This window comes from Protomyctophum bolini, assembly GCF_963924005.1.
Source record: "Protomyctophum bolini genome assembly, chromosome: 20".
NCBI lineage: Eukaryota > Metazoa > Chordata > Actinopteri > Myctophiformes > Myctophidae > Protomyctophum > Protomyctophum bolini.
In genome coordinates, this window is record NC_137881.1 from 9,945,927 (window position 1) to 9,973,380 (window position 27,454).

The 27,454-nt window shown below is 44.2% G+C and overlaps 1 protein-coding gene across 1 annotated transcript in view; it reads right to left on the bottom strand.

Annotated features, from left to right (window-relative positions):
• LOC308335713 (adhesion G protein-coupled receptor L3) overlaps positions 1–27,454 on the bottom strand; it is a 276,097-nt gene that overhangs the window by 69,781 nt on the left and 178,862 nt on the right. Inside the window, exons 7-10 of the mRNA XM_080792874.1 lie at positions 15,818–16,186; positions 8,886–8,989; positions 4,826–5,011; positions 2,293–2,331 (exon numbers count right to left, since the gene is read on the bottom strand). Coding sequence (XP_080649000.1) covers positions 2,293–2,331; positions 4,826–5,011; positions 8,886–8,989; positions 15,818–16,186 — 698 coding nt within the window. The remainder of the gene's footprint in view (positions 1–2,292; positions 2,332–4,825; positions 5,012–8,885; positions 8,990–15,817; positions 16,187–27,454) is intronic.

The window sequence follows — 27,454 nt, forward strand, 5'->3', positions numbered from 1 at the left end:
TTTGGGCATAGGAGAAAATGTTGCCCCCATTCCCCTAATCAATGGAAGTGATTAGGGAGCCTGGCGACACATGCAGTCAGTCTTTACTGAAGGCAGATGTTGTTCTATTATTCCAGTTCGTCAAGCAAAAGTGCTTCATGGCTTTTGTTGGGAGCTGTCAGTCCAGACAGGAGAGAAGCACGGAAGCACACACACACACACACACACACACACACACACACACACTCGAGGAGTTTCAAACTCCAATTAACAAATTTAAAATTAAAAAATGTAGCTCACTGCCAATTCATTAAGGAATATTATTGCAGTGGCCATTTGTCTTGAAACTCTTAAGAGAGAACATCCATCCATCCATCTTCAAGTGCTTATCCGCATATCCGGAGTCGGGTCGCAGGGGGCAACAGCTCCACCAGAGTGTTCCAGACGTCCCTCTCCAGGGAAACATTAGTGACTTCCTCCTGGGGCATCCCGAGACGTTCCAAGGCCAGTGAGTCTATGTATTTCCTCCAACTGCGCCTTGGTCTGCCCCGGGGTCTCCTCCCAGTGGGACGTGCCTCGAGGACCTTCCTAGGGAGACGCCCGAGAGGCATCCTAACCAGATGCCCGAACCACCTATAGCTGGCTCCTTTCCAGGCGAAGAAGCAGCGACTCTACTCCGAGTCTCTCTCGTGTGACTGAACTTCTCACCCTATCTCTAAGGGAGATGCCAACCACCCGTCAAAGAAAACTCATTTCGGCCGCTTGTATTCGCAACCTTATTCTTTTTGTCATGACCCCACACTTCATGACCATAAGTGAGAGTAGGAACGAAGATTGCTCGGTAGACAGAGAGCTTTGCCTTCTGGCTCAACTCTCTTTTCGGAGTTGAGCCAGTGCGGTACAGTGACAATACCCCGAGGCCGAGATACTTAAACTCCTTCACCTGAGAGAACATGTAGTTGAAAATATTGGTTCCCTAAAAAATGTGCATCGTCTTGGAAATTCAAGCCATTAAGAAATCAATATCCATGTCAACATGTTCCACCAACACCCCAACAACACACACACGCATTGTACAGTATTCCTCTCGGCTGCCATGTGCGCAGTCACACACACCATGCATATTTAAGTGGCTTTCCAACATGCCTCGGAGGAATCCAAAACAATCAGAAAACGTGTTGCTTAACACGAATGCTGCGGTGCATACATATAAGACAACATCTGGCTCTAATGCGACGCTTTATGGGAGCCATCTGTGGGAGAGATAGCTAGGGGATGTCAGCTCGCCCCTGCACTTCTCTCCTCAAGGTAGACGTGATTGTGATGACAGCTAAATGACAACCCAGGGATAACACAACTACTCAGTAGCTCGAGAAATGGCTTGAGTAGAGACTGAGAGACAGAGAGAGAGAGAGAGAGAGACAGAGAGAGAGACAGAGACAGAGAGAGACAGAGAGAGAGAGAGAGAGAGAGAGAGAGAGAGAGAGACTCACATAAATTGGGACACATATACATTATGTATCACGGAGAGCCACAACACTCTTGAGTTTTGGCTGACTGGGAAGTTATGGAGAGTTAGAGTTGTGTGACTCGGTGGGGTATAATGAGGTCACTTTTTTGGCTCTTAAGCATATCCCATTACTCACAGTGTGTGTGTGTGTGTGTGTGTGTGTGTGTGTGTGTGTGTGTGCGTGTGCGTGTGTGTGTGTGTGTGTGCATGTGCATGTGTGTGTGTGTTACAGGATTATCGTTGACCACAGCTCTTAATTGTGTGCCGCATGTAGTATACTGTATGCAAAAATACAGAGGTTATCTACCTTGATAATTTTGGCACTGAAAACAATTGAGACAGCATTCTACAATATAAAAACTGTATTTTATGTGTGCGTGCGTGCGTGCGTGCGCGTGTGTGCGTGCGTGCGTGTGTGTGTGTGTGACGGGGAGGGGTAATTCCACAGGAAGGTCAAAAACATTTGAACAGGCAGAACACACTTTTCATGCATGGCGTAAGTACGTAAGTGATGTCACGTATTTACTAAAATGGGTGGACAAACATGGCGTCAATGAAATCTGACCCTTTGACGAAACATTAACATCAGTGGAGAAACAGGATGTGGTCAAGAAAGAGTGCTATACGTTTTAAGTGACATTGCAACTTTTCCCCCCATATTGCAAAAGGGTCAAATTTCAGATACAACCATTCAAATGGAGGATGGGGGGTTAGATGTGACAAGCAAGGCATGGTGCACAGAGGAGACATGGGGATGGGGTATGAAATGAGGAACATTTTGTTCAGAGATTAAATCCAAATACCTGGACATAAAACCGGCAAGATCGCTCTCGCTTCTGGAGCTGCAAACCCCAAGAGAAATGTAAGCATTAGCAAAAAAGACCAACAATTCAAGAACAATTCCAGTGGCTTGAAATGCAAATAAGATGCAATCGACTTGGTCTCTTACACATTAAGTGCTGCTCATTTTACATAAACTGTGCAGAAAGCCACATATACATTAATTATGCCATATCTAGGAAAACTAGCGTAGAGACGCTTGTGTTAATTAGCACCAAAAGGACTAACGCAGCCCAAGTGGGAATAGGCCTGTGAGACACTGCTGCTCTTTTAAGTGGAGTTTCAAGGTTACCATTACCAGTGAGGGTTTGTGGAGGGGGCGGAGGGGGAGAACCATTTAACCTAGAAACCTCTGTCACTGCAGCAGGACGGCTAATGCTAAAAGAGAGATTAGCTTAAATGAGCATAACTGACATTTCTGCAGGCCAATTCAGTGTGCTGGCTAGAGGAAGTTCTCTTGGAATGATCCACTTCATTTAAGTTCTATACAAACGTTATGTCATTTATGTATTTTTCGAAAGGTAGAGTCAGTAACAAACCAGCTGCTCAGGAGTTGCTTAGGGGATACTTGGTGGCAGCATGTGGATGTCAATATGGATTGAACCACCAAGAGCACAATCATCCCATAAAGAGCCCACATTACAGCCCACTCTCATGGAAGTGTGCCCGTTAGCAGGCTAGCCTTTGATCATGGAAACAGCACGGAGCATCTTGCCGTTTGCCAACTCAATCGTGCCTTTGTCTGCCGACAGAGAGCATTGTGCTCCACTATCAAAGGCATCTTTAATTTGCTTAGTTCTTTGCAGATTGTGTCAGAATGATTGAATTCAGAGGTTAAGACACCAGTCGATGTCAGTAAAAGAGTTCCGAATCAGGCCATGTTAGACCGTGGTCGTTTTGGGGATGGACAGGACAGAAGATCAAAGCCATGATACAAGACATGTTCAATTTGTCATTGTGGAGCTTTGAAGCCTTATTATCTTTTTCTAGCAACCTGCTTGCTTTTGATTCCTCATCAGAGTATGATCATTGTGTGATCAAATGTATTGATCACACAATGATATTCTCTCATTTGACTGTAAACCTTACAATGCTGTTTGTCTTTCTATCAGTAATTATAAACTCTAGGTGCTTGTCAATGCAAATGTGTTCATTAGGTTCTCTTTGGAGCCCCCTCGGCCATCTTTACTGCCTTCCTCTCGGTGGAGAAAACTGGCAGTAAAATCTCAATGGGGACATCTGTGTCTGCCGTGGCGATGAAATAAAAGGCGGAAAAAGCTAGCCGGGAACAGGTGTTCTTGTTCCACTACAAGTGAAGCCACTCCAACAAATTAACGGCTGACATTTTGAATTTCACTGATGTTTGCTTTTCTGTCAGCTGTTCGGCAGACAGAATGTATTATTTTAGCTTGTCTCGCCTCTGTGCCCCTTCGGTGTGCACGGCTGCGAATTGGGGAATAATTGCATTAGCTCGGAGCTGCAGCAAAAAAAAGAGAGAGAAAGTGAAAAGCTGCACGCCATGAGCTTGGATAGAATCCAGTGAAATATATTCCCCTGTCCCGTTAGTAAGAATCAAAGTGTTGAATTGGGCTTTGCAGAAGGCTAACATACAGTGTAGACGACATAAAAAAGAATAAGATATCAAACTATATAAAAGTGAAAGTGATACATGATACTACATCGGATGGTCAGCAGGTCTGAGCTTATAACAAATCCCCTGCAATGTAAGGACTGCTGTAGGCAACAAACCACATGAAAAATGTAGAGACCTATCATTTTATCTGACAGTGGAAGGCCGAAGAGTGGGATCATTAAAATAACACCCACTGTTCACTCTTGACTGGATTGAATTCATTTGACATGTTTATACACTTCCAAGAGTCTCACAACTTTCAGAGTTTGTAAGTTTATAACACGACCGATGCCAGATTTGGATCCAATACCGATCCCTGTTTTGGAGTCCTAGACCACCGTTTTGACTGCAATTTTGTCAAGAAAGTGGAACTTTTTGTGTTAGGTTTCTAATCGACGCCATTTAACGTATAAGCAGAAAACAACACAAAAGTCATGTTTTGATTGATTAAAAAAAAATAGCAGATGTTGTGAGCTTAATCTACCGTAGGTTAATGATTGGGAATTTGGGATGCAGGCTGCATAATTGCATAATTAAAATTTAAAAAGTAAAAAAATGACTGATATAGAGGCCAAACCGATATATCGGTCAGGCTCCAATGAAGATGTTCACTTGTTCACCAGGGTGGCCCCTCTCTTCAACGTCAAATCAGGTAACCGTAACATCCTATCTTTATATATTCCATCCCTGCTCCCTCACAGGTGATGATCTGAACACTGTGGATAGCTGAGGCAATACGTTGGCAACCCTGCGGCTCATGTTTATCACACCTGTCAGCTAGCGTCAGATCACCACTTCTGAAGGGGAGGGAGAGATGACGGCTAAAACGAGTGCCTCTTGAAATGATGAAACGGGCTCAGCACCTTGTTGAGGCTTCGCGCTGCGCTGTCTTTGCCGCCTGGGGTGAGGTTCCTCAGCTGCACGTCCAGGAGGTCAACCAGCTGCACCATGGCCTTGACCGTGTAGGTGATGTCCCCCGCCTGAAGGTGACTCTTGGTCTGCTCCGCCAGCTCCCTGGCGATGACCGCCGCGGTCTCGCCGGATTTTATCTGGAGTTAAAAGGGATTACACCAAACGTTACGTGACTTGGATGGATCAGATCCTCTTTGCATAAGTGAGCAGGATGATTCTACAGTCTTAGTCGTCTCGCGCCTCAGGCCACATTTATACCCTGGTCGCTGAAAGGTAATTCCAGGAACAGACGTGGGCGTATGACGCGGTATAATTTAGGCTACAGTATGCTCTAATGTAATGTGCACTAAACTCCCAATGTGTCGTGATCGCTGGCTTCAAAACATTCATCGGCAACCAAATGCAAATGTACACACGCCTAATATCCCTACCGACTCAATCTGGCGTGGCCTCATTACTCTCAAAATACACAATTTGAAAATATGACAAATTGAGAAATACAAATGTGGAGTGCTTTAAAACGGATGCCGTTCAGCTGATACGCGTTCACTGATTGCTTCACTATATTGCATGCAATTATTAAGTGAGGTGGTGGTGCTCAAGTGAAAGCACACAAGGGCCAATACCGTATCTGGAAGCAATTATAAAGTCAACTATTGAGAGAATTTCCCCAGATAGCGTTTCGCCATTATGAAACGAATGGATGGCGCTGTTGCTTAGGGGAAGCGGTGCATATGTCATACACACACAGAGGATGCGGAGTCTGTTTGATAATCATTTTTTCTGACATTATAGGAAGCTTACAGTATATTATGTGACTGCTTTGGCTCCGACGAGGATTGTGACGAAACCACCAATGATTAGTTTAACCTGTTTCACATTAGTGATCCTGAGGCATTTATTTTTGTCAATTTTTCATGTTATTTCTTTCGCCACTACCCTTTTCACCATGTACTAAATTGCCTATTTTCTCTCTCTCTCTCTCTCTCTCTCTCTCTCTCTCTCTCTCTCTCTGTCTCTCTCTCTCTCTGTCTCTCTCTCTCTCTCTCTCTCTCTCTCTCTCTCTCTCAGACTTACTTTCTTGTCTACAGTATACAATACACCCACCCATGTTCTCCCTGTTGTTGTTTTTCAATAGAGAGGTACATCGTGCATCATAGTGCACTACACCTCCTCGTCTCGACATATTGGTTAGTTGTGCTGTGCCATTAAGTAGATTTAATTACAGGGTTAGGGCTTCCAGCAACAGAGTTTATTGGCTAATGAGACTCTCCATTTGCCCAGAAAGCTCTATGCAGTTTGCAACATTGTGTCTCCTGGCGTTTGAATTACAATACACAATGTCCACCTGGAAGAGGAGTAACAATGTCACAATTGTCAGCCATCAACCATGCCTGGCAGGCATTTCATTTCTCTTTAGAATTTTCATATGAGAATGAAGACACTAATAGCCTCCTAATTAAATGATTGCACTGTCTGCAAAAATCATTTTTTTAATAAGAAAAGACACCTCTTTCACTTCAGTGGATATTGTAAGAGGCTACAATTCACGTACAAACTTACCATCTCTGTATTGATTTCTTAAAGACAAGCTTGATGTTTCAGTCACAAGGTTGTGTCTCAAGATGGCATTGCGCAAAAGACAGTGGCGTGCACAGATAGACACTAGGTGGCGCTAGAGTACCTGCCCATTGCCCTCTGGACAGCCATGTGCCCTTTTGAAAAAGTAGGCCAGTGACCAATGGGCACCGCTCTAGTCCTATTATAAATGCACCACATCTCTGTGTGTGTACGTACAGTACGTGTGTACGTCTGTAATCCTCGTAACTCGGCCCCACCGACTTCACACTTAACACACGCGTTCCACACCACCGCAGGGAGTGCAGTGTCCGGTGTCAAGTCGGTCGGATCGCCGGTTGTCTATAACCAGCACAAAAGCCTCTGTGCTGGACATCTCCATAATATGGAGCTGGCCTGTTCTGACATCACAACGTGTTCTGACATCTGCATAAACTTAATATTTGGGCATGCCTGACAAATGACTCCATATATTTGCATAAAAGGGACACAGACATAATAACTAGGTAGGGCATGCATTTCCAACTTGCATCCAGTGCCAGTTGCCCAACCTGGTACCGCTCTAGTATATAAATGAAGGCAAATAGAATAAAAATTGTCCACCAGAATTTCCGCCACTGCCGACAGTCTGGGCATAACATCTACCTGTCTCTACAGCAACAAAGAGGGACATTGGACACATTGCTGGTACTGTATGTATCATTCTATTTCATGGCTTAAAAAGATTCATACCGCTTTCATTAATAATTAATGCAGTGTCTGTTCATCACTTCCCAAGTCAGGCAACAGAATGTCAACAGTAGAAGTGACTCTATATCGAGTTCGGCAAAGAGGCATTTTGCTGTAGTTAATATTTCCAAACACTGGTCCTGCTGTGGATTTTTATTGCAGTGCTCAATCAAATGACATCGTGCTGCGTAGATTTGCAACCCATACTGCACTTGCTCTCTCTCTCCCGTCTTCCCTGCATTCTCAATCTATATCTGCAAACTGCTTTTTGCTTAATGGGCTGAGCTGTAGTAGATGGTACGTGTTACTGCGTGCGCGCCTCGGGGTCCTGCATGGGGTTTCTCGGAGAGCATTTTCAAACTCTGTCTGCAATTCATGAACAGCGATCGAGCCGCCATTGTTCACTATCGGCCCAGTAACCATCCCCTGCTTTCAACACGATTGCGTTATAGATTTAAAACACAGACTGCCTCGTGCAGGGCTGTTGCACTGCAGGAACGTGCCTCTCAAGATGAGATGCTGTACAGCAGGGGGTCTCACCGTTTCTGGGGCGGGGACCCCCGCAAATGCTTTGACCATGTCTTGCGACCCCTGATCCGCGGCCGCCCCCCCCCCCTCCCCATCCCCAATACAAACTGACTGCAAAAATAACCTTAATAATAGAGAAAATATATCATTAATGAATATTGAAACCAGATATAATAATCACACTAGCATTACTGAAGTAAAAAGGGACAGAAGTAGCATGTGCTTAAATTCTAGCCAGACCCAATCAGCCGATGGCAAAACAAATTTGTCTGCCGGCGGAGTCTGGCTTATTAGCCAGGCTACTTAAATTCATATTTAGAAAATGTTTCAAAAATCTGAGATGATGGAATGATGGATGATGATGGTCATGGAAGGGGAACCTTCTGTAAGGGCAAAGATAATCAACTTCAAAATAAATAAATAAAAACGGTCAAAATGACCTCTGTCATGCTAGTATGCATGTGCTATGTGTAGCCTACTATGTAAACTATTTCCATTTTCCAGCCATTCAGTTGCAAAAAATATATAGATATTTATTTTTAATAATTTGGGGACCCCCCAAAATAATGTGGCAACCCCCTGAGGGGTCACGGCCCACGGATTGAGAACCTCCTGCTGTACAGTACAAACCATTTGGGCCTAAGGGAAGCTATAAAAAGCTAAAACGTATGTTGCTTATGCAGATGGTTTATTGTCCATTACTGTTGAATCAGCCCATGCAGACGCAGTGTTCTCAACAGCCAGTCCCAGAGGCAGACAGGGCACTGATAACCCTCTCTGCACTCCATATTCAATACAACATCCAGTCATTAAATAACAATAATCCAACGAATTAACTTCCAGTGGTGAAAAGAAAAATTCACCAAAATAAGTTAATACATCTCTATATATAAAACAACTCTACATCCCATTACGACTAAGAATTGTCATATCAGTTTCTATTAGAAATGGATACAACAGAAGTGGAGAGGGTTCAACAAAGAGATGAAAAAGAGGCAATTTTTCAACTTAACTCCTATAATATATTCAGGGCCATGCATACAAATCTGAACGGTGGCATTTTTTATTAAAGACACATTCTTTCACTTTCGTTGCGCAAACAAAAAATACCCCAGGAAATGCAGTAGCCTACTACCACAATGTGTGTTTTGTTTTGTGCATTGATGGTAGCCTTACCTTCTGGCTTATGTGATTGACCCAGGGCGAGGTGCAGTTGCTGAGGTCGGGACCCAGGGCATCCCAGAAGCCCTCTGGACCCATGCAGGCATACAGGGCCACACCTGGAAATAAAGGATCAACTGCAGGTTAGGGACATTAGTCCTCCTTAGCTTTTCAACATGTATGAGTATGTGGCATAACCATGTCCATAAGGAACGCATCACACAAACATGGAAAAAGATGCATTGAGCGTGTATGTATGTGTGTGTGTGTGTGTGTGTGTGTGTGTGTGTGTGTGTGTGTGTAATATGCTCTGCATGTTAATTTATTCCCTGGAGGTACACAACACACATCAAACATCTTAATTCCTGCAAGTAATGTATTTTTAGATTCCTGTTATTTTAGAAGATTGGAAATTATGCAAATTGTGTTATTTCGCTCATAAAAGTACCACATTCCAAGCTCACAGAAGAAATGGCGGCACAGACACAATTGGCAGTATCGTTTCATCCGTCATGATGAAATTAAATCATTTCTTGAGGTGGTGCTTGAAGCCGGGCTGAGGTAACCCAGACGGCGGCTGTGTTTAATCATTAAAAGTCAGACAGTGTCTGCATGCATTAAGTATGTCTGACAGTTCAACTCAGGAAAAACTCCAACAAAGTTCCAATTATCTCTGACAGAGTGGAGTTCATTAGAAAAGGTCAATTAATGGCATTAGCCCATTGGTATTGTGTGTGTGTGTGGGCGCGCGCGCGCACACGCACGCACGCACGCACGCACGCACGCACGCTAGGGCATAGCCCTGGTCCAGTGCTTACAGCGAGTATCTTTCTGACGGCCTCAACTTTTTCACAGGTAGCACTGGTGCCACCTACCTTTTCAGTTGGTAGCGCCACCACAAATTAGGTAGCACCAACTTTTTTTTGTATAGCGCCGCAGCGCTGTATTAATACATGACCTTATCACCAAGGCTAGCAAAGGTTTTCTTGGCTGAAGCATAAATGCCTTAAATTAAGCACATAACATGTTATATTTCTCACTCACACACATTCTATAGGAAATTATTATAATGAATTAACATCTAGTGCATTTTTCTCACAACGCGTCGCGTCCACAACACGTTGTGAGCTTGTAGATCAGCACATGGAAATATGCAGGCTGAGACGTTTAGAAACTTTCCCCTTCACAATAAAAGCACATCAGCTTTCACATGGGAAGCATCTCAGGTCCCTAGCTGCTCTCTAAAATGCACTATTTTAATAATTAAATAAAATGAATCCAACCAGATCGGCGCAGGCAAAACCCGGAAATGCCGTAGTAGAAGAAATTACTCTGCCCGGTAAATTCAGGGTACATTGCGTTATTAAAATGGCACAAAGTGCATTTTAGAGAGAAGCTGGGGACCTGAGATGCTTCGAGAATAGACTTTTACCAAGGTCTAGCAGGCTTTGTGTCAATGAGTAGTTACGTCGTTTTGTTTATTTGCTGGGAATTGTAAACACTCACACGGGAGTGAGAAAATCACTAGAGGGCTGCGGAAGAGACTTCCACAGGGCGTCAGAGAGAGACTCGCATGCGCGTGCGTGTGTGTGTCTGTGTGTGTGTGTGTGTGTGTGTCTGTGTGTGTGTCAGTTCTTGTCAGGCCTTGTCGAGACCTCATTCTTATTTGACCACAGGCACCATGATGTAGCACGTATCGAATGCATGTCTGAATTTTTATCCGGTATTAAAATGAATTAGAAGAAGAGAAAAAACGACTGCAGTCATGTTGAAAGGGAGAAGAACAAAGTGTTATCTTGTCAGTTAGAAACTTGTATGATCAAACACCAAAAACTCCATGTCAGCTGCGATGGTCAATTGGCAGCAAATATGCTGCAGAGGCTGTCTGACCTCGCTGTGGCGACCTTATACATGAAAAAGCATGAGATAGTGTGAATAAACCAATCTGACAAGCATAGAGAACAGAATGCTTGTCACATTATGGTCCACTGTCAGTCAGCAGTCTCTTCACCAAGGCGGCGATCCTCTGAGGGCATCCGTCACCTCACTAAGCCATCTTAAGGTCCTTACGCACCCCAAGCGTTTCTTTCTTTCCTTCGGTTTGTGTGATTAATTCGGTTTTAAAATACATTTGTTCTGACTGCTGTTTTTGTCATGAGTGAGTACATACACACACTCACACAGTAGAACACGACTATCACGAGTCGATGAAACAACACAATTTATTCAGAATTAGGTCGGTTTTTCATCGCGAACAAAGTCATCAACCTGTACGAATGAATCAACATCATGTTAAATATTTGCCCCCAGTGCGTACAGACCTTTAACTCTGTACACAAATGAAATCAAATGGACCCATAATGGGCCTGTTAATGTTCTTCTTTTAATTGCGAATGCAGTGAGCACTTACTATGGGACCTAGCAGATCATGTCTGTCTGTGTGTCTGTCTGTGTGTGTGTTTGTGTGTGTGTGTCTGTCCCGCTATACGTCCAAATATGGGCACAAAAGGGGCCAGGTCCACATATACAGTAACAGCGGGACAGACACACACACAGACAGACAGACAGACAGACAGACAGACAGACAGACAGACAGACATGATCTGCAGGGTCTCAGCTGCGTTCGCTTCCCGCGTTTGCGCGTCTTACTGGTGTTAAGGATTTTACTGTGTACTGTAACTATTTCATGGCAGGGCTCTGATAAATCATCTTCAATGTTAAAGCAATTATTGCTTTAAAATGGGAAGAAATTGGATTTTAACACGGATATTTTTTGCATTTTGCTTTGAATGCCATCCAATTACACAAAGCCAAAAGACTCTCATAGTACTTCGATAAAGCCCAAACGATCCGCTTTTTTATTTTATTTATAGAATATATAATATAAGGGAAGTCAGGGGACGCTTGTGGGGAAACACGCTGACTTTTAGAATGCCCTCATCTGGCTCAGCGGGACGACCAGCGCTAACTGATAACAAGTTTGACTGGCACATCATTACCTCCTGCGGTCCCCCATTGGACGGATTCCGTGGGTTTTTAAGATACGGGGCTCAGTGTGTCCTAGACAGAAGAGGACGGAACGGAAGGCGTGAGGACGACAGAAGGGGGATGGATTAGCTAGCAGACAGTCAGATGGAGAGAGAGACAGAGGGAGACAGAGAGAGAGAGAGAGATAGGAGACAGAATAGCGGGGGTGAATGGATGGAGTCAGATAGGGACGAGCTTGAGGAACTTTCAAAGAGCTGCAGAGGAAAGTCATACATCTGCATTCTGTACGGCAGAGACGTCTGAAAAAGACTAATGGCTTTGAAGGGTGTGCAGAGAGAGAGGAAGTGCTGCATATGTGTCTCTTATCAGGCCCGACGATGGCTGTTAGAGAGGTCTCCATGGCGGCGCCCGCTAATGAACTGTGTATGTGTTTTTTTGTGGGGTTTGTTGTGTGTGTGAATGTACGTGCGTGCCGTGCACAGTGCTTCATATCTGTGTCTGTGTGTGCACGAGTGTGAGGGATGAAGAGAAATAGATATCAACCACTCGGTGATAACAGTTGACAACTGCATGTTCAAGCACAGATTTGTTAAACCTCAAGCCACACATTTCAGGAAAATGATGTCATTTCCAAAACCTTGATAAAAAAAATAAAAGAAGAAAAAAACTAAGACTTGTTTTCTTGTAACATAAGCACTTTCTGCAATGTGCAGAGTGCAGACAGCAGATACATAAAACAAAGCTCCACTTTTATACATTTCCAGTTAGTGTTAACATCAACATTTGTAAGTACTTTTGCTAAAAAACGACACACTGTACTGTAGCTCCTGCCAACAGAAACCCTGTGATGTTCACATCACCCAATTATCTTTACAAGAAGCATTATTATTCATTTCTCTTCGTTTGTCATTCATTGTGCCAATACTTGACAACAATGATGAGTTAACTACTCCTGTTCTCATTTTATGAATAAAGCTATTTTTGAGCCATCTTATCTTCATGCTTGGATACTAATAATGTCTGTGGACCGTAAACATTCATGGAGAGAGAGAGAGAGAGAGAGAGAGAGAGAGAGAGAGATTCCCTTTCAATTGTACATATGCCTATATTATTATATTTTTTTTGTTGTTGTATTTTTCCACTTTTGCTTTGGCATTGTTAATGTATGTTTTCTCATGCCAATTAAAGCCTTTTGAATTGATTTGAATTGACTTGAGAGAGAGAGAGAGAGAGAGAGAGAGAGAGAGAGAGAGAGAGAGAGAGAGAGTTGTAAGACATTGTAAGACTACCTGTTAAGCCTATAGTTCAGAACAAAGAAGCCGTTTAACATCCAATTTAAATGTCATCTTACCATGGTGTCACAAGCTGAAAAACCTCCGATCTACAAGTTGAACATAACGCCTCAGGGAGGTGGTGCTCTGTGAAGGTAAAAGCCTCACTACTGGAGCTTCTGTGACTGTGGTCTGCTACTGTATGTTGTCAATCAATTTCACCTTGGTATTTTGTGAAATAGTATCAAATCTAGCGTTTATAGAAAAATCCAAGCATTCATTAATGACTGTTGTTCACACCATTGTTGCAGGATCTCTGTGTAAAAGTGTCTGGAGAGAGATAGAGAGATAGAGAAGAAGAAAGAGAGGGGGGTGCGGGTGTGTGTGTGTGGGGGGGTAGAGAACAAACGAGGTGCTGCCTTTAACGACATAAAGTGCACCAGCCCTTGTAAGAGCACCCCGCGCAAATGTGTTTAGTGTGAATTAATTACACTAATTGTTTCCTCTGAGAGAGAGAGAGAGAATGTGGGAGATCTAGTGTTTGGAGTGCAGCGTGCGTGCGTGACACGACACGCGCGCCACGTCGTCTTGTTTCCAGCCCTCCAACATGTATACTGTAGATGCGACGTACGTGAAGCTATCTTTAGCTGTGCTTCAGTGAGTCAGGACTGAAGGAGGGAGGGGAGGACAGAAGATGAGGGGAGAGAACAGAGTGGCTGTAGCCGGGGGCGTGCGAACACTAAACACAAAAGGCTCACGGCAGCGGTAGACGCAGTCAGCAGACAATCAGCCGTGAAGAGCTTCACAATGTTCCACGTGACGTCTAACAACATAGATTGGCAGCAGCCTTGTACTGTAGATTCAATAAAGAGAGGGAAGAGAGAGAGAGGAGCACGCCGATACTTTCGCCAGAGAAGCTTCCGGCTTCACACTCGGGGGGGGGGGGGTACGTCAAAGGGTATTTTGGAGAGGGATTAATCATGTTAAAGGTGCGGCTCCATTTGGAAATGGATTTAACCACTTAGACCCTAGATACTTCATTGACTGCATGCGGTACCCCGGGGGTCTATACTTTGTCCCCACCCCCTTCACAAAATCTCTTTGCAAAAAGCATTTTTGCAAAAAACATTCTGCAAAAATAGCCAGATCCATAAGCTCACAACTCCCCGGCATGTGTTGTGAGCTTGTAGATGTGCTATTTCTGCTGAATGTTAGCCTATATTTGGAATATTCACCTCATGACATGGCCAAATTAGGGATGCTAGGATTCACGTGGTTTAAGAGCTCATCCAAAAATCATACATGGCCTCATTTCATTACGCCTCAACTACTGCAATTCCCTCTAGTCCGGGCCTTAGAAAGAAAATCACATCCCGCCTACATTTAATTCAGAATTCTGCTGCCAACACTAAGAAACGGGACCATATTACATCTGTACGTGCGACTCTCCACTGGCTGCCTGTGAGCGACAGATGCGACTTCAACATTACGACTGTGACTCAGGAGGTAGAGCAGGTCGTCCAATGATCCATGGGTCGGCGGTTCGAATCCCAGCTCCTCCTGTCTACATGTCGAAGTGTCCTTGGGCCAGACATGCACTGAACCCCAAATTGCTCCTGATGTGCTGGTTGGTACCTTGCATGGCTTCCGCCGCAATCGGTGTATGAATGTGTGTGTGAATGGGTGAATGTAATGCACAATCTATGTAAAGCGCCTTGGATAAAGGCGCTATATAAATGCACCATTTACCATTTACTCATTACATACTGTATAAAGCCCAAAATGGGCTGGCCCCTACCTACATCCTGGAGATGCTATCCCCATAAATCTCATGATGATCTGAGGCATCCTCAGATCGGGCCTTTGCAGTACGGGGCACCTAGATTATGGAACGCTCTGCCGTTGCATGTAAGGTTAAAGCACCATCTGTGCCTTTGTTTAAGTCACTTTTAAAAACTCACCTTTACACAAAGTGTTTTCTATAGTATTAGGTGATTGTACATGCATGCAATTGCTGCTATTTATTTTGTTTTTTGTGTTTCTCGTTTTCATATAGGTTTTGATTGTGACTTGCTACAGGTATATGTCATTTTAACCTTGTTCTGTATAGCACTTTGGAACCTTGTTTTGAAAGGTGCTATATTATAAATACAGTTCATTATCATTGTCTGTCTCCATTTCACGTGAATGAAAGTTGTCTCCTCTGTGTGCTTTGAGACATCCATGGCTACACGTTGGTTAGTAATAATAATAATAATAATAATAATAATAGGGTTGAACAGTGTTGATTTCGTCGACTAAATTAAGCCGAAAGAAAATCGTCGACTACCTTTTTTCCCTGACGAAAACTACATTGAAACTACATGAAAACTAAGCTAGTAAGCTACGATGACTAAAAGTGAGGCTAAATATATTGACAATTTTGTCGACAAATAAAACTACGGCGTCAAACGACAGCATCAAGGCCCACCAAAATACAACTTAGTCGACTAAATCAACTGTAGAATTAGTCGACTAAAATCTCATGACATTTAGTTGACTAAAACTAGACTAAAACACTAAAACATTCCAGGTGAATAAAATCGAAATGACGTTTCATTCCAAAGACTATGACTAAACTAAAATTAAAACTTGCTGCCAAAAACAACACTGAAAGGAGGATAGGAAAGAAAAGCAAAAAGACTGTACCCAGAGTTCCCGGCGGGCAGGGCATCTTGGCCACCAGGCCTTGTCTGGTCTTGGGCCAGGAGACGTCAGCCATGACCAGGGGGTTGCAGTACTCCACCCTGATGTTGGGGAGCTTGGAGGAGGGCGGCAACCTGCTGCTGACGTCCGGCACCGCCGCCTCCACCGGCGTGAGGTTGGGCGAGGCCGTCGTGGTGGTGGAGGTGGTGCGCGGCCGCTGGCCGACCGGCGTCGTCATGGCGATGCCGTTCCGCGGCGTGGTGCTGGTGCCACCGCCGCCGCCCGCCACGGTGTTGATGGTGACGGTGAGCGGCCGCGTGGTGCTTCTGGAGGTGGTGGTGTCCAGGAACACCATGACGGAGGACGACGACTCTGGAGGAGGAGGCAGAGGAGAATGGAGTTGAAACAAGGAGAACAGGGGGGATTTAGACCTGAGCACGACTCTGGAGGAGGAGGCAGAGGAGAATGGAGTTGAAACATGGAGAACAGGGGGGATTTAGACCTGAGCACGACTCTGGAGGAGGAGGCAGAGGAGAATGGAGTTGAAACAAGGAGAACAGGGGGGATTTAGACCTGAGCACGACTCTGGAGGAGGAGGCAGAGGAGAATGGAGTTGAAACAAGGAGAACAGGGGGGATTTAGACCTGAGCACGACTCTGGAGGAGGAGGCAGAGGAGAATGGAGTTGAAACAAGGAGAACAGGGGGGATTTAGACCTGAGCACGACTCTGGAGGAGGAGGCAGAGGAGAATGGAGTTGAAACATGGAGAACAGGGGGGATTTAGACCTGAGCACGACTCTGGAGGAGGAGGCAGAGGAGAATGGAGTTGAAACATGGAGAACAGGGGGGGATTTAGACCTGAGCACGACTCTGGAGGAGGAGGCAGAGGAGAATGGTGTTGAAACATGGAGAACAGGGGGGATTTAGACCTGAGCACGACTCTGGAGGAGGAGGCAGAGGAGAATGGAGTTGAAACAAGGAGAACAGGGGGGATTTAGACCTGAGCACGACTCTGGAGGAGGAGGCAGAGGAGAATGGAGTTGAAACAAGGAGAACAGGGGGGATTTAGACCTGAGCACGACTCTGGAGGAGGAGGCAGAGGAGAATGGAGTTGAAACATGGAGAACAGGGGGGGATTTAGACCTGAGCACGACTCTGGAGGAGGAGGCAAAGGAGAATGGAGTTGAAACATGGAGAACAGGGGGGATTTAGACCTGAGCACGACTCTGGAGGAGGAGGCAGAGGAGAATGGAGTTGAAACATGGAGAACAGGGGGATTGGGTGGGGGGAGGCCTGGTACCCATTTAGACCTGAGGACGATTCTACAAATGCCTTCTAAATACTGACAGTTTTCTGGAAAAAAAACTTGTTTCTATGTCAGACTGTGGTTCTCAAGTAAAAATGAGAAAAAGGCTGCACACTCGTAGCCACGATGCTATGTATATTTATTATTATCCAACGTTTCAACCTTTCGGCCTTCTTCAGGGAATAAACAAGCCATAGGACAAACACACACTTATAGGGGAGCAACAACAGGTGGACTCCATAGGGGGTGTGGTCGTCATCAGGACAAACCAATCAAGTGATTGAGCCATTTTGACTGACTGTGGTTCTCAAACTATTTCATGTCAAGCATCCCAGAAATTATATGTATTTGGCCGGCCGCCAACCCCCATCTGAAAATATGTTGTTCCAGGGACCCCCCCAGAAGCAAATATTTGAAAGAATATATATTCAAAGATTTGTGCCACATTTTCACGATTTTTCTAAAATAGCAGAACTACAAGCTCAAGCACAGAGTGCCGCGCTATGAGCTCGTAGATCTGCTATTTTTCAATAGCTAAAGTATGACGTCACATAATGCTTAAAACACACAACTTAGTGAGATGGATATCAGTGAATGAATATTTGGACGCACAGTATATGTGGGTCAAATGAAGCCCATTCTCAAGGTAATCATGACCCCATTCCTTTTCCCCCCAATTAATCTTAAACATATTTTTATAATGCATGTTTTCATTATTAATTTTGGTTTACAAAACTATATTTAACCTTAGTAATTTACCTTGTTTCCATGGTGATGCAATTGCCTGTCACTGTTAATTATGAAGGGCAATACAAGTTCAAACAAACAAATAGTAAGTAAGTAAATACCGTAAATAAACCTAGTTGTGCACCGGTGTGACAAAAATGTCTTCTACATCCTGACAGTTTTCTGAAAAAGCTATGTTTCTATGTCAGTCGTTCTTCGATTTTTCAAAAATAGCAGACCTACAAGCTCGTAGCTATGAGCTTGTAGATCTGCTATTTTTCAATAACTAAAGCATGTCGTGATGCAACGCGTTGTGAGCTTGTACTGTATAATATAATCGGCTTGTGATGGGCAATACCAAGTATAAAACAAGGCATTAGATCTGGAGCAGTATGTGTCTTTCTCCCATTCATTTGCCAGTCAGTCACAGCTCATTATGTGTCTCTAAGAGGGGACATTTATTTTGGTGGAGCCGCAGGGGAGGAAAAGAGAACACACGCAGGGGGTTTATTTTCCTGTCTCTCCTCGTGTGTCAATTTAAGAGGAGGTGGTTCAAAGCCGAAGCTATGGCAGATGTGATGCGGAGAGGCATCAGGGTCACTACCTGCATGGAATATTAATTATATTCAAATACATTCTGCCTGTATCTATTATATTATAATTAACCACTTGAACCCCAGCATCCATATTCTGGGGGGGGAGAGTTTGCAGTTCTACAAGCAGTTCTCTTTTGGCGAAGATACATAAAATTGTGGTTGAAGAGTACAGAGACAAATTTACTAAGTTTACTAAGCCTAGTAGAGAGGCATTAACTCAACCCCCGCCAGCAGGGGACGCTGATAGTTCAGCAACCGCCACCGTTCACCACCATTCCATTTGACTGTAGACGAAGACAGCCTCCTCCTCTACCCAAAACAACAATGGCGGAGGTGGTCGCGCTGATCGGATTATTCACTCGCTAAGAGTCTTTAGAAGCGTTCATATTTTAGACGCAGGATCATGGGGAAGAGCTATTGAGCCACTAAACACAGCCGCTTTATTTATACAGCGCGATTTGAAATGGAATACTCTTAAAAAGGCCTAGAAAAAGGCCTCGTCCACCACCTTCTTTTTTTTCAATGCATTGTTGCCTGAAGGGGAAGCAATCGAACACGGAGCTACCGCTGGGAGGGAGCTTTGATTAGCGGCAAGCCAACTTTATAGTTTTATCATTAAATATAGTGCTAATTAACACGTTAAAGGCGTCGTTGGCGGTGTGGGATCTCATTAAAAAGGCGTTAAAGAAGTCCTCTGTACAGGTATTACAGTATATGAACAGCATATGAGCTGTTTGAACTTGTAATATGTGTGTCAAATTAAGGATGATTCCTTATTTCACTGGGCGGTTGGCAATGCAGGCCGTATTTCGACTACAGGGCACCCTGTGTGGCTCTGTAACGGAGCATTGTGTGCGCCATTTCTGGGTCAACGGGGATAAACTGCGATACAGATTTCCTTGTGGACTGGATACCCCCCATGGCTGCACTCCATGGGGTTCTTGGTAATGTCGTTGCTTTACCTGAGTGCTATAGCATCACACAAACACATACGCTGGTACTGAACACAACACTGACCACGCACGCACGCAACGTACGCAACGGACACACGCACACACACACAAGAAGCAGTCACTCAATACTAGTGTCTCTCAAAGTGGGGTCCGGGGACCCCTAGCTCTGGTCCAGAGCTAGGGGAAAAAACTTTCAGGTGCTGAACAAAAAGATACGAACAGGAGAAGGAGAAATAGTCTGCACACTGTTGTGTAGCTCCCACAGGAAATTGCATTAAGGATGACAACGTTTCGACCCCTTATGGGTCTTCGTCAGGTAATATAGGAATACCTGACGAAGACCCATAAGGGGTCGAAACGTTGTCATCCTTAATACAATTTCCTGTGGGAGCTACACAACAGTGTGCAGACTATTTCTCCATCTCCAGTTCAAGGGAGTCCCCAGCTAAATTATATATATAGCATATACAGTAATAATAATAATATAGCATCAACATCTGTTTAACCCACGGCCAAATAAATGCATATAAATTAGGGGGTTCTTGACATGTAAAAGATTGAGAAAGTGGGCGCGTTCGGAAATACCGCACCGGAGCGCACTCGCGAGGCTATTAGTTTGCATTGCAGTGCGCTCAGTGTGCTATTTCCAAACGCGCCCAGTATGTTAGCAGTATATTCAGTTATTCACCCCTCCCGACACACACACACATACACACACACACACACACACACACACACAAAGGAGCAGTCACTCAATACTGTGCAGTCGTCACAGGTACGCAGTTGCAGAGACGCACACATATACACACACATGCAATCACTCGATATTCCCTTTCCCATTCAAATAGAATAAATCACATGCACACAGCGCTCCCATCCATCATCCCATCCATCTACCCCGGCTTTCTGTCCCCCCGTCAAATCCCACTCCCCAGTGTCCCTGATTGGAAAATAAGGGCCCCAAATTAATTTAGCCATGGGCTTTTTTTTTTTTTATGAACGTGTGGGCCGAGTTTAGCCACAGAGGAGCAAGGGGGCAAAACGGAAAAGGTCATTCTTCATAACGGCACAGCGGCAAAACGGCGGGGCGAGCCGAGAGCCACTTAAATGGCTTTATCAATGAGAGAGGATGTCCCGGGAGGGCGGCATTATCCTCCACCTCACTCTTACCCGTGCATCTGTTATCGCCGGGTTTTTACATTGGAGGCCGAGATACTTCAATATGCTCCATCGACATTCCCAAAAGGTCATGCATATACATCTGCTCGGCCCCTCATACCGCTGGGAGAGGCTCCCAGGAGGGTTCCCGCCAGGGATGGCGGGCGGGCGGGCGGCGCCGGCACAATCTGAGCCGTCGGCGGGGAGGGAGGAAAAAAGAGAAGGAACGAGAGTCCCGAGCAGGCGTCGTTTCGCTGCTAATGTGTAGATAAAATCAAAATGACAAAGAAAATGACAAATGGGTCCGATCTACAGACTAGAGTGCAGACGATCAGTGTTTAACGAGGGTCAGCTTTAAGGTGGAGCCGGTTTAATGAATGTCACACATCGACAGAATTTAGATTACCGGCGTCAGTGTTTTCAATTCTGGGTCCTATATAAATAAAATTCATACTAGGACAATGTGACACGTTGCTTGAAGTGCTCATGAGGCACGCTATTAAGTGCATGAATACACTATACAGTAGCAGAATCGTTATAATCAGAACATAATATACTGTACTGTACTGTACTGTACTGTACGTATTTGATTGTGCTCTTTGGACGAGAAACTGTTATGGCAATGTGACTTCATGTGTGTTGTTCAGCATAGTGCAGGCTATTGTACAGGTCTATGCTGCTGTACTATTGTACTGCATAGTGCAAGCTACAGTATTGTACATGTGTTATACAACTGTATACTGTTGCGTCATTATTGATGGTGCTTTTTGTGGCGTTATTCCTATATCTGCTTTATCTTAACAGTACTTTCTGTGTCTGGCGACTGGATTTCCCTCCAGGGGAATCGATGAAGGTCTATCCACCTATACCAGAAGCACACGCACACTGACACACTTACTGTATCATCTGTCCATGATGTTTCACAGGCAAATTGTTACCTGGAACCAATCTGCAGAACAAGAGCGCACAAGGTAAGTAACCGAGACAGCAGTGGTTCGTGCCACAGTTATTGAAAGGCCGGTCGCACCAAGGAACAACTGACATCCCACCGTTCTCAACGGTCACTAGCACTCAACAACAAACACAATTGATTAAATAGGATGCCGCCGCGGTAAACACTATGGATTCCTTTTCCCTAACAAACTAACAAACAAACGGTGGTGGACAGTAACCAAGTTACTAAAGTCTCACGTACTGTACTCGAGTACATTTTTTGGAGTATCTGTACTTAACTTGAGTAATTGTATTTCTTTTATACTCTATACAATATTTGTCAAAGACAAATATTGTACATTATTTTGACTACACTACATTGCTAGGAACGGAAGGGAAAAAGCTGATTATGAACTAGAAAAAGTGCCCCTCGGGGCACAGGTCTCCACCAGGCCAGGTAAGGTTGTGGCCTCCTGGTGGCGCTATAATAGGCCAATGTGAAAAGGGTGCCATTTGTTCTTACACCATTGATGGCAATTGGATTGGATTTGAGGCATTTTGTTACAAAAATTTGTTTTGCAAAAATCCACCTGTTGGTGGCGCTATAACAGCCCAATGTGAAAAGGGTGGGATATATTCCCCAGCCTAGTAGGAAAGTCTGTGAAAGATTTCATATCCTACTTGTAGTGGAGTAATATTTGACCAGTCCAGGAGTACTTAGTTTGTCGGCCACCTTTGGCACCACAGTAAACACTATGGATTGACCAAGTATTCCTTCTCCCTAACAAACAAACAAAGAGGAGTTTGATGTTGTGCTCGCCGGATCCCAGCAGAAAGACTCCATCAATAAAGTGGGAGCTTAACAAGCCTCACGTTTAATAACAATAATAACCCAAAGGCACGCCAGAGCCTTCTTTCCTCATTCAGCTGGCAATATATTTTAATAACTTACAATAATATTTTTTACAAAGACGCGTATAAAGAAAATGACAAAAAAAACGTATAGCAGTAAATGAATGAACAAGCAGTTCATGGACAATATGCCGCACATACAGATACAGACTCTCTTTTGCTCTCTTTCTCTCTCCCTTGCACGCACGCACGCACGCTACAATGGAAATGTAACATTTCCACCGGCTGCCAATGCAGTACATTACCGCACAAACATTCCGCAAACACTGTCATCATTCTACAGCCATCAATACATGCGTGTGCCACGGAACACAATGCCTCCTTTAGCTCCACTGAGAATAGGGAGGGGGGGGGGGTGACACCGATGTCCCCAAGGACCATAACAACATGCAGGGCATCAGTGTTAACGTATGTATTTATATCCTACTTTTACATTGATAAATAAAAAGAATATTTAGGCATCACACTTTTCCTTATTGTCTTCTTCACCCCCCAAAGAGTGTGCCATTCATTTCACTTCTAGTGAAATTGCACCGGGGTAATGTTGTGGACCACATTAAGTGACCAGTGCAATAGGATATCGTCATCAGGGTGATCCAACCGTGGGGCGGGCGCTGAGGTTGATGAGGGTCAATCTGGGTGGAATGTGATAAGCCTGTCTGGTTCACAATGCATGCAGCCTGGCCAGTTAAGATATGTACATTATAGCCCTGCTAGTCAACACCGCTGAGGAAGGATCACCAATCTGTCTATGCAGGATCCATTCCTCACTACAGGACTAGCCTTTGCTTTATCACAGTGGTTCTCAACCTTTCCAGGCCGCGACCCCCCCCCCCCCCCCAAAATAATCACATTTGAACTGGTGGACCCCCAAAATACCCTTGCTGTAGCATCCAAAAGGGCAGGCTAATGTTTGTTTATTTTTTGAGTGGTGCAACCACTCCTAGTATAGAGATAGCTATGTGTGTGTCCCCGTGTCTATCCCTGTGTCCGAGCACGGAAATATAGCATTATAGCGTTTGTTCAGTGACTAAGTGTTACTGTTGGGAGGAGGGCTTGTACAGTACAGTACAGTACAGTACAGTACAGTACAGTACAGTACAGTACAGTACAGTACAGTACAGTACAGTACAGTACAGTACAGTACAGTACAACTCACTTCAGACACAAGTCTGATTTTGTATTATTTTGAACAATTATACATGAGAATGTAAAAGTGTACATATACTGTGTAGTCAATAGGCTTGAGTTCATCATCATAATAAAGGTCACGTTTTTGGGAAAAACGGCGGAAAGGGGAGGTAAAAATCTGAAAAATGCAGCTGTGTGCACTAGGGACCTTTAGAGTTTAGACTATCTTTTTCACAGATCATACCCTACAGTATATACAGTAGGCGTGAGTGTGGTTAGATCTAAGAGATAGAGGGGTACCTTATATATATGCATCTTAACATCAAAGACCAGGGGATACATTTAGTGCCTTTATGATATAAAAAGCTATCATAACTTCTTTAATGCTGTGGGGCTAATATGCGAGCAGGGAAATGTGGGTGGGCAAAATTGCAATCACAGCACCATCACGATATATAATGTATATATCACCGTATACATGGCATGATCTGTAGGTCCATAGAACCGCAGAAAGTTGTCCAAAGTTTTGCATGAGGCACACACACACACACACACACACACACACACACACACACACACACACACACACATAATAAACAGTAGCCACAGTGTACCTGTATCGCCCTGTAGACAATACAAGGACATTTTGTGTTTTGCTTGGCCAGCAGACTCGTGGGCGCAAAGCAAAACCTCCCACATGGGGTTCAAGTGCACCAGCGATGGTATTAAAGTGACCCTTAAGCGGATGGAGTTGGAGTGAGGAAGCAATTAGCACATACTGTACATTCAAAATAAAGCCCATGCATGATTTATATATCTACATCAACTTAACAAGTATTTGTAAATGACCCCCAAACCAGAACAGTTACACAGTACATAAGCAAACTTCTTATGCCCAACTGGTACTTTTTGGCAGAAGGGTGCCGCTAGAGCAGGGGTTCCCAGGGGAACCGGGGACCCCCAGGGGTCCTTGAGGGAGTTCCAGGGGGTCCCCAGCTAAATGATGGTTTGGAACCATGGTCTGTATGTAACTCTGAGAGTGTACAAATGGAACCAAATGGAAACCAAATTTGTACACTCTCAGTTAAATTAACATTGATTTTACAATATAAATTAGGGTCTCAGAGATAGAAATGCCATTCAATGGGAGTCCATAGACTAAATTACTGTTCATGTGACCACCGTGCTCTGACTGTAGGTGCGCTACCCGTTCAAAACATATCAAAATAACGGTAGTGGGTCGCACACACCAAGACTTCACTTCAAAATATGTATTACATTTTTGAACAGGGACAAACGTTTCGGCTATCCAGCCTTCATCAGTGTGTCACTGATGAAGGCTGGATAGCCGAAACGTTTGTCCATAGACTAATGCATGTCAAACTGGGGGTCCTTGAGGTTGAGAATCACTGCTACAGCTGTAGAAATCTCCTCTTATGGGGGTTCCTGGCATTATCTCTTCAAATGGGGGTCTGGGAGGGAATTAGTGTCAATTTGGGGGTCCTTGACCTGAAAAGGTTTGGGAACCACTGCGCTAGAGGACGTCTCCATGTCCGAGCACCATGAGTTGTTGACCATGGAGCAGACACCACCACCTCATTCCTTGTCCCCTGACTGTGTTGTCTGATCCTGCCAGTGAATGTGAGCGTCGCTCCCCAGTTGGAAACAAAGGGGGTGAGCTATGTTTCCATGAAAGATAATGACAATAATCACCCCTGTGTGAACTGTGAAGTGAGGGGCGCTCTCATCAATCATCATACAGCACGTCATCATAATATCATCTCATTCTGGCCAATCACAATTTGTGTCCTCACTTTTGTGTGTTTACACAAACCCTCAAAGCTATAGCACCCCTCAAAAACAAAACACAAAACGATACGTTTCAGTTCTGAAAGTCGCGTTGGAAAGCCAGCCTGCACCCAAGTTCAACGGACACATTCCCCGCTAGTTACAGGAGTTTGGTATGCCGGGAGGCAGTCTGCTGTATCCTTACACACGAAAACACGACTAAACTTGGCTCGGGAGTGCATAGGTGCATAAAACAGCACAGGGACAGCATTGAAAATTTGACCGCAGATGATGCTTGCCTTCCTCCCTCGGTCTCGTTGGCTTCAGATTTTCCATTTCAAGGTCCAGTAATTCGGAGTTGCTGGGTCTTTTAGAAGAGAGATAAATGCTACGAGTTGACTTTAATGGAGGTGTAGCTCAATTCAAACTGGCTGCAGAGTCTAAATAGAGTTAAAGAATAGGTGCAATACAGCACACTACACATAGATACTTTCCTTATCCATGGGAACATGCATACAGTTTAATAGTGCTTGGCTTTGCCCATGTAGTTGGATGTAAACATACTGTACCATTAAAGCACAATGTACTGACTGAATTAATTTATAACCAAATTCATAATATGCTACTTTGGACTTTGGACACTTATTGTACACTTTGACACACACTCACGCTACTTATGGGTGACTTTCATTTTCACTTTCAAGTAAGTTGATATGTTTAATTTTACTCAATTATGGCTTTCAAGTACTTGACTTTCTACACCAAAGGCGGGATACTACAATAATTATAGATAGCAAAATGGTGGCGTTTCCCTTTGAGAAAGCACATACACATGCATGGTAAAAGACAGGTCTATATCAGGGTGACACAAGTCCAGGGGTGCCGCAGAATACTTTGGAATTCATCACTATATGATTTAAATTTAACCACTATATTTAATACAACAGACCTGAGTTGCTCTGAACTTGGTGCGTTCTTTTTCGATCTATACACCATATCTCTTTGCCAAAAAATAGCCAATCTAAAAGCTCACAACACGTCACATTGCGACGTTTTGTTTTCTTCGTGATATACTGTACCTTAGGGCGGGAACTACATGTACCCTTATTATGTAAGGTGCTATAACGTAAAAGTAATTCAGGGGCGCCTTGGATGAAAACGTTATTTACATGGGGTGCACTGAGAAACACTGGTCATCTATGTATATAATATTAATCTATGAATCTTAATCCACTGAAAACACAGAGGATGCTTCCCTCTACACTTCACACAATCCTCTCATCGCAAAAGACTCATCATTTTTCCACTCCACGCCCCGCCTGCGTCGTCAACATCCTCTCTGAGAAGACGCATGAAGCCGGTTTACAGCCACACATGCAGGGCTTTGTGCTTCATTTCAAAGCATCCATTCCTCCTCACTAATTAGCCCCTCTCTGTGCATCCCAGGGCTCATAGCTTCTACAATTAGATAAGACCTATTCACTCCTCTCCGGGAAGAAGCAGACGCTGTTTTGAAATGAATCTGGTTTGTGACTAATCATTTCTGCACCAGACAGTGGGCTCGCCGGCTTCTCAAAAGAAAAGTTCTGCAGATCAAAAGAGACGTAAAAGGGCTTTCGGGTGAATATGAGAAAGCGTCGGACAGAAAGAGCGACTACCACCAGCCTTGTGTGTTGCACCCAATTACCTCCCACTGTTAATGTTTGAACCGCATTCATACCTTCATGCATGCTTACATCTTCTGATAGGAGCAGTAATTCACCTCCACTGCAATAAAAGAAAACACACACATACAAGCCAAGGCATGCAGTTTACAGTACAGTGCAGCCTAATTAGGACATGCTGCCCCCAAATCGTTATAAATGTAAACGCTGGAGTGATTAAAAAAATAGCTTTACATTTCTCCTGACAATGCTGCATCCGCATGCATCGATGCTGCATTGTTCCAGTGGACAACTTGTGCAATTATGTTACAGACAACCCTGTCACATAGCATATCCATCCGTGCAGTACAGTATGTACACAAGGTCTTAGACATATGGTGCATGAGCATACGGTAGCAGCTGGTGTGCACTGTTCCTTATATAGACATTAAGGTGCAAGAAGAGTATCTGCATGTTGTACATGAGATAATGTA